This window comes from Nicotiana tomentosiformis, chromosome 5 (genome assembly GCF_000390325.3).
Source record: "Nicotiana tomentosiformis chromosome 5, ASM39032v3, whole genome shotgun sequence".
Classification (NCBI taxonomy): Eukaryota; Viridiplantae; Streptophyta; class Magnoliopsida; order Solanales; family Solanaceae; genus Nicotiana; species Nicotiana tomentosiformis.
The window spans coordinates 37097727-37105897 of record NC_090816.1 but is presented as its reverse complement, the minus strand read 5'-3'; the positions used below and the strand labels follow the sequence as shown (position 1 = coordinate 37105897).

The 8171-nt window shown below is 38.3% G+C and overlaps 2 protein-coding genes across 2 annotated transcripts; both read left to right on the top strand.

Moving 5' to 3' along the window:
* Nucleotides 1-2926: 2926 nt before the first annotated feature.
* LOC138892179 (uncharacterized) lies at nucleotides 2927-4314 on the top strand. The gene is made up of 3 exons (XM_070175885.1): nucleotides 2927-3365; nucleotides 3545-3846; nucleotides 4012-4314. Exons 1-3 carry the CDS (start codon nucleotides 2927-2929, stop codon nucleotides 4312-4314), a joined length of 1044 nt encoding a protein of 347 aa, XP_070031986.1.
* A 30-nt stretch (nucleotides 4315-4344) lies between these two features.
* On the top strand, nucleotides 4345-6319 carry LOC138892178 (uncharacterized). The gene is made up of 4 exons (XM_070175884.1): nucleotides 4345-4493; nucleotides 5167-5304; nucleotides 5434-5617; nucleotides 5741-6319. Exons 1-4 carry the CDS (start codon nucleotides 4345-4347, stop codon nucleotides 6317-6319), a joined length of 1050 nt encoding a protein of 349 aa, XP_070031985.1.
* The last annotated feature ends 1852 nt before the right edge of the window (nucleotides 6320-8171 follow it).

The following is an 8171-nucleotide window of genomic DNA, read 5'->3' as shown; positions in this document are numbered from 1 at the left end:
AACCTTTCTTTAACACTATTCATGAACCCATGCGTAAGCGCTTCTAAACTACCATTCTCCTCTTGAGGTGATTTTCTTACTTCGCTTTCATTCCAGTCATAATACGGGTATTCATCCCAACCAGAGTCAAAATTATGCCCATATGAATCCTCATACCTGTACAAACTAGAAATAGAGTGATACTGCTCAAAATACGAACCATAGGAAGAATACATACCTGCTTGACAGTCAACCCATAGATGATTTTTACTGCATTTAAAACACATAGCATACCGATGATAATGTTCAGCTGCTAACTCTTCAACCCTTTTCTTAGGCTGGTTGTAATCCATCTTCATAGCATTTAGAGTTCAAAATCTACAGTACCTTCCCCAACATGTTAGGTACTACAAAACAAATCTTGAAAAGAAGTTAACTAATAAAGAAAATAAAATACAAAATAAAAAAGAAAAGAAATAAAAAAAAAACTAAATCCTAATTCCTGAATTAGCACCAAAAACGAGATAGCCTTAAAAACCTAGATGAGGAGAGAGAAGCTCTGGAGACAACTTGGGCAATCAAAAGGGATTTCACTGTGCAAGCTCCGATGGCCGCTATGGCCGGAGGCCAGCCATCTTTAGCGGCTGGTCTGCCTTACCCCACTCTCGCCCCATCATCTACCATTACAAATAACAATACCCAGCCCTTAGATTATAGCAAAATCTTGAAACCAGTCACGTTAAACAATTCCACGCAACAACACTATAACTGGAAATATACAGTTGAACCAATTCCGTTCAAACGAGCAGCGTTTCTGCTTGGGCAGCCTTTCATCAAGTTCATAGAATCAGAAGTCAATCGTATGAATGCCATTGAAGGTTTACAATATGCAGTCTTGGGTAAATTCTCATACGGATGGCCAAAATTACAAGAGTTACATTGTATTATCCTAGCTTAATATATTATCAAAGGTTAATGTAACATTGGGTATTTCAGAGATAGGCTGGTCTTAATCCGATTATCATTATGGGAAGATTTTATTACTCTTACGTCAAAAAGTACATTTTATGTTAAAAATAAGGATGGTTATGAATACCAAATGAGGTCGCTTATTTATGATGTTAAATTCAAAGCAGGAGAGGAAACACCAATGGCCATGGCTTGGATTTCATTTCCAGGCTTGTTACCTACTTGTTTTTGTTAAAGAGTGCATATCCTCTTTAGCCTCAGCTGTTGGAAAGCCTATGCATCTTGATATGGCTACAATAAATAAGACTCGACTTAGTTATGCACGTGTTAAGGTTCTTGTTGGTTTGCTAGTAGATTTGCCGAAAAAGATTCGAATGGACATTGAGAATGAAGGTATTGGTGATATAAGGACTGAATGGGTCAAGAATCAATATGATTTCTTGCCTAAATATTGAAAAGAATGCAGAATACAAGGACATGATGATTTCGAATACTGGAGGATTCATTCTGAATTAATGGTGGATAACAAGATGAACAAACAAGCTGATGGAGGCAGTGTGGTGGAGAAGGGGAAGAATAAGGGCCCTTTGATGATTCTAACTAGTGGTAAGGTGGTTGGTAATATATCTGAACAGTGGAAAAAAGTGAGAGATAACAGGGTGCAAAATGGTGGAAAGCAGACTGAAAACCAATCTTCTAATGCCCAGCTTACTATAGGAGTTAGCAAGGAACTGGTGGTTGTTGAGCAGTCTAATGCTCCTTTGACTACTGTCAACAAATTTGCTTTGTTGGAGGCAGAGAATGGTGATAATGAGGCAGGGAATTTAGAAGTGCAAGAGGTTCAAGTGGAAAAGATATGTAATGTCCAGGAGATACAATCTCCTATTGCAAACAGGAGAAATTCTCCAAAGCCGGCTAATAAAAGTCTCAATCCTAAGGCTCCATTTTTTAATTCTAGTAGGGATGGGAGTAATGATGCAATACACATGGAGTCGACATCTCAATGGGTTAATAGGACCTTTGTCCAGGGAACAAATATGAATGTGGTTACTACAAATCAGTCCTACTAGGAGGTTCCATCACAATCCAGAGATACGATTGCAATAGGTGAGGTTGAGAAAGAGCTTGAAATGAATAAGCTTGGATGTAGACTATGATGTGACCAAGTAGAAGAAGACTCTGAATAAGGGGAAATTCGTATTGACAATACCGATAATGCATCTACAGATGATCAAGGTTTAGAAGAGAAGGAACAAAGTGTGAACGGGAATGATGATGAAAACAGTAGGAATGCTAACAATGAAGAAGAAGGTATACATACACAACGTATGGAGACAGTGGAAAAAACTCAACCAGGTGTCTTGAGTAAGGACACAATGATCTCTAATGAAGAGCATCAACAGGGTGATACATGAATTCCTAGCTCTACCAATGTTAAGGGTAAGCTTGATGAATCTAGACTAAGAGAAATTGATAAGAGAGATGCTGGGATACATGAAACTAGGAAATTACTTGTGCCTCCAGATGCAGCTGAAGTACTAATTTCTAATCCAAGGAGTAAGGAGCAGTCAATGCTCAACAATGAGGAATCAGGGGTAAGAGATAAAATTTCTAAAGGAAAACAGAATAGTGCTGGACAGGTGATTAAATTTATTGCAACTACTGGTGATGGTCAGAAAGGTTCTGGGCAGGTGATGTCAAAATCATTGATCCCTAAACTTGTAAATAAACAGTTGGTTGCTAACAAAATCAATGTTGAAGATAATGAAAATTTGGGAGTTGTGGGAAGAGATATGGATAAGGAATCTACTACTCAAAATTTTCAGAAGGTGGCTAGGCAAGGTGACTTATCTCCTAGGCATAGTGAATGCGGAATATTAGTAGGAAAAGGGAGAAAGAAACAATACAAAGATGCTACCAATGTCCAACCTGCAGGGGTTCAAACAAGAAGAACCATCTCCAAATCCAATAATCTGTGATGAATGCAATTATTTGGAATGTGAGATCGGTAAATACTAAGAGAGCTTTTGAGAAGCTCATTACAATGCATAGACAACATCACTTCAAATTTATTGGCTTGATGGAACCAATGCAACAATCTAGAAAATTGGAGAGGTACAAGAGAAAGATTGGTTTTGCACAATCCTTTGTTAATATATCGAACAAAATCTGGGCATTTGTGGATGAAGTTTATGAAGAAATAGTCATCTTTGACTTGGTGCATCATCTAACATTGAGATTATTTGATACAAAAAGCAACAAAGAGTTCATTCTTACATTAGTTTATGCTAAATGTGATCCAATTGAGAGAATAGAATTGTGGGATACATTGTATGCTTTGGCTAGTGACATGTCGTCTCCATGGCTCGTGGGAGGGGACTTTAATGTTATTTGGGATGAGGAAAAGAAGTTTGGAGGTATACCCGTTTCTTTAAATGAAGTAGATAATTTTAGGCATTGTATGAATACTTATAATTTATTTGATATGGGACTCAAAGGGAGTATATATACATTGTGGAATGGTCGAGCAGATGAGGAGTGCATTTTTAATTGGATCGTTGCTATGGAAACCTTAAGTTTCAACAACTGATGGCAGGTATGGAGGTGACTCATCTTTCCAAGATTGGGTCCGATCATAGCCCTTTGTTATTGTCATGTAATCTGGACTCCACTCCAATTAAGAAGTCATTCAGATTTCTCAACTTCTGGATTAAGCATGAGTCATTCAATGAAGTAGTGATAGAGAATTGTAAGGCAGATTTTCATGCAAGCATATTCTTTCTATTTTATTACAAATTAAAGAAGCTGAAGAAGGCTCTTTCAACTTGGAGTAAGGCAACGTATGGGGACATTTTCCAAAAATATACAAGCCTGGAAGAAGTAGTATTGGCTCATGAGGTTTATTTTGAGTTAAATCCTACTTTCCAGAATTGAGAAGTACTACAGAAAGTGCAGGAAGAGTTGTTTAAATTCTTAGCGCTAGAGGAGCAATTTTAGAAACAGAAAACTGGGTTACAATGGTTCAACGACGGCGACAGAAATAGAAAATTTTTTCATGCGTAGGTGAATGACAGAAGAAGGAGATTACAACTTAAGAGAATACAAAATAGTGAGGAGGATTCACTTGAAGATGACATTGCTATGGCAGAAGAAGCATGCAGATTTTTTAATGATCAATTTCGAGCAGATCGAGTCCCAAACTCATTTGGAATACTGGAGCATGTTCCTACGTTGATAGAGGAGGGGAAGAACACAGAGTTAATCAAGCAACCTACAAAAGATGAGGTTAAAAATGCAGTTTTTGGTTTAAATGAAGAGAGTGCAGGAGGTCCAGAAGGATTTAATGGATCTTTCTTTCACGCATGACGGGAGATCATTGGAGAGGATATGCTTGAAATGGTGAAAGCTTTCTTTAATGGTCAGAAATTACCTAGATTTATGACTTACACGAATCTAGTATTACTACCAAAAAAGAAAGAGGTGAATATGACCATTAGCTTAAGCAACTTTATTAATAAGGTGTTCTCACGTGTTATACATGTAAGGTTAGTGGACCTTTTGCCGAAATTAATTTCTGACGAGCAAGCTGGATTTGTACAAGGCAGAAGCATTGTAGAAAATGTATTATTGACTCAGGAGATAATTATGGATATTCATTTGAGAAGAAAAGAGGTTAGAATCTCTCATGTTTTACAAAGTATGACAATACATTTACTCTATGTCATCAATCCTCCTGCTTCTGTGCTTAACAAACTCCATAAGATAATTTCTCAATTTTACTGGAGTAATTCAGTAGGAGGAAAGTGTCGTCACCGGGCATCTTGGGATACTTTATGTCTCCCTATTGAAGAGGGAGGGGTTGGCTTTAGATCATTACATGATATCTCTAAGGCTTTGTTTTGTAAATTTTGGTGGAATTTTAGGGCAAAGCCTAGTTTATGGAGCTCCTTCACGTGTCAAAAATATTACAAAAAAACTAATGCTATTTTGGTGCAATGGAAAAAAGGGTCACATGTATGGAGGAAAATGCTGGAATGTAGGCACCAAATTGAGCACCAAATTTATTGGCAACCAAGGATGGGATCAGAACTGTTCTAGTTCGAGAACTGGACAGGCTTGGGGGCACTCTATTTCATTACTCTTCATGATTTTTATTGTGATGAAAGTATACAAAATGTGAATGAAGTTGTAACTGCCGGAAACATGGGATGAGATCAGATTGAGACAAATACTTCCTGAGAATTTAGCAGTGCATATAATTGATCACATAGCTCCACCAGGTGTACAAGATGAGCTTGACATCCCATACTGGATGTTAGAGACGCAGGGAATATTTTTAGTGAAGTCAGCTTGGGAGTATTTACGAAGAAGAAGAAACTCGACCATGGTTTATCAGAATATATAGGTGAAAGGCCTACCATTCAAAATTTCTTTTTTCATGTGAAAATTATGGAACACTAAGCTGCCCCTTGATGATGCATTTAGGAGAATGAGGTACTTTATGCCATCAAAGTGTTGGTGTTGCGTGGATCCAGAAGAGGAAAATATTGCATACGTGTTCTTCAGATCTAATGCTGCTGTAAGAGTGTGGACTTACTTCCAGTCATGTGCTGGATTGATGATGGGAGAAAGCTTACATCAAGAAGTGTTAAAATGCTGGAAAGCTCAGGTGATCCCTAGGTTGAAGCCTATTTTTCAAGCCTTACCTTCAATTATATTGTGGGAATTATGGAAGAGGAGGAACATCTAGAAATATGGGGACATAGTCTAGATTAATAGAGTGATATACCAGGTGTCTACATCATTGCAAGCATTAGTAAGAGTTAGAAAACCTCAGCTGCAAGACATACCACACAAATGGCATGACCTGCTGAAGTTCTTAGAGCATTATATGCCAAAGATGAAGGTTGACAAAGTTTTATGGGAGTTTCCTAAGGAGGGATGGAATAAGGTGAATTCTGATGGTGCATCTAGGGGAAACCCAGGCAGGAGTACAATTGGTTTCTATGTGAGAGATGATCGAGGAGATATCATTCATGCATATGGGCAGGAGATTCAAGATACCACAAATACAGAAGCGGAGGCAATGGCAATCCTTGAAGCACTGAGGTATTGTTATGTGCATCACTTGTCTAACATATGGTTAGAAACTGACTCAATGCTTCTTAAGAATGTGATCATGGAGAGATGGAGTATTCTCTGGGTGATAATAGAACATGTGGAGGAGATAAGGCGACTGATGGTGTTGTGTCATGCTAGGATATCGCACATTTTTAGAGAAAGAAACAAAATGGTTGATCATCTAGCAAACTATGTACTAGATACTGGTCCCATTGTGTCTGATCTATTTGCACAATTGGATCCTACGTGAAGGAGGATAGTTAACGACGATAAATTGCAATGCCCACACTTGAGAATCATAGTTGCAAAGAGTTAGAAGGGGAGGAGGAAATGAGTATATGGGATGGAGATGGAAGTACATATAACCATCATATTCAAATCAGTTGGAAGGAAAGCATGAAGGGCTATTTTATCACTAACATTGTTTTCTTTTTTGCGGGGGAAGCTACTGTGAACATGCCTTATCTAATGACTCAACTTTCATGGGTGGTATTAGCACCTTGTGCTCATTCCCTTGGAGAAGAGCCATTGATAAGCACAAGCATGGAAAATAAAACCAGTTTCATGGATGCAACTCTGTCCAGAAAATTACTAGGATACATAGATGGTTCAATAATCGCAATTGTGACCCAGTTGTTTTGTTGTGAAGGTCATTTGATGTTCAGAATATGGCGAGACTATTTGGGCATAATGGATGCAATGTGGAGCATAATACTAAGGCAATACCAAAGTACAATGCTTTAGGAGGTAGTACATATAAAGGTCTCAACAAGAGTCACAGGAAAGTCGTATGAAATTTGCTGCACAACCAGGGTACTCGTACGATGGACAATGCAGTTGATGATCAGGTTTTGGAGAGGAAAGATGGCCAAAAGGGATGTGAAAGGTCTTGTAAATGAGGCTAAGCAAGTAGCTATTTTGGACGCAGCTATGCGTATCAAGAATGGATGGAGGAGAGGAAGTTATAGGCAATACTATGCTCAAATCCTATGGGAGGAGAGTATATTATACTGTTTTTTAACTAACCTCTTGTTCTTTTTTGCAGGATACGTTACTGTGGCCATGACCTATTATTTGATTAGCCTTCAATGTGTGATATTAGAATCCAGTGCTCATTCCATTAAAGGCGAGGCAAGGATAGGCACAACCATGGAGATGGAGGCATGTTTTCAAAATGAAATTCTGCAAATGGAAAGTGCCTAATTGGTTGTCAACTATAAGAATCTTTTACTGAATATCCAATCTGCCAAAGTGATGGGTATTTACGTTCAATCAGAAGGTATGGCAACCATAACATTGACTTGGAAATACATGAGATGGCTGTCCAGAATACTGGCAAAGGAACCTGCTAGTTATGTACTTTGGAAGCAAATTATGGGATCGATAGATGCAGTACAGAGTATGATCTCATTACTCCTCACAAATCTAACATCTCAGATTTGGTTGTATGTGAAGTGTTCAGTGATCTATAGCTGGAGCTCACACGTAAATATAACCAAACACAGCAACATCACCAGATCACATAAGATCTCGACAGTGGAATTTCCTCAAATGGCGGGGACTTCTGTCACGTGGAAGAACAATACAGGTGGTCACCAATAGAAGACATACCATAAGGTTGTCAATAGGTACTAGGATGCTCACTAGATTCAGGCAGGTATACACGCTGAAGATGCGCAATTGGTCGCTACACATATTATGGACATATTTTGGTACACAAATGTGGAAATACAATGCAATCACTGGAGCAGTTTGGGAAGCTACTTGAGAGCTAACAACATTGATTATCAAGTGACATATAGATCGAAAAGGAAATTATGGACAATGGAAGACATGTATTGTTTCAACTATGGGCAGTACACATGCATAGCTGGCAGTGGCGGACCCACCTTGTACGAAAGGGTGTTCAATTGAACCTACTTCATTGAAAAAATTAATTATCTTTACTTGCGGATTTCATCAAAAAAAAACATGAAACGAATAAATACTAGAGACTTGAATCTACTTGACACAAAAAGACATTGCAAAGCAACAGTCAAGTGGGTTCAAAACAAGTCAAGGGTTGCCAGTTCGAATCTCTGCTGAAGTATTGAATTGAATCT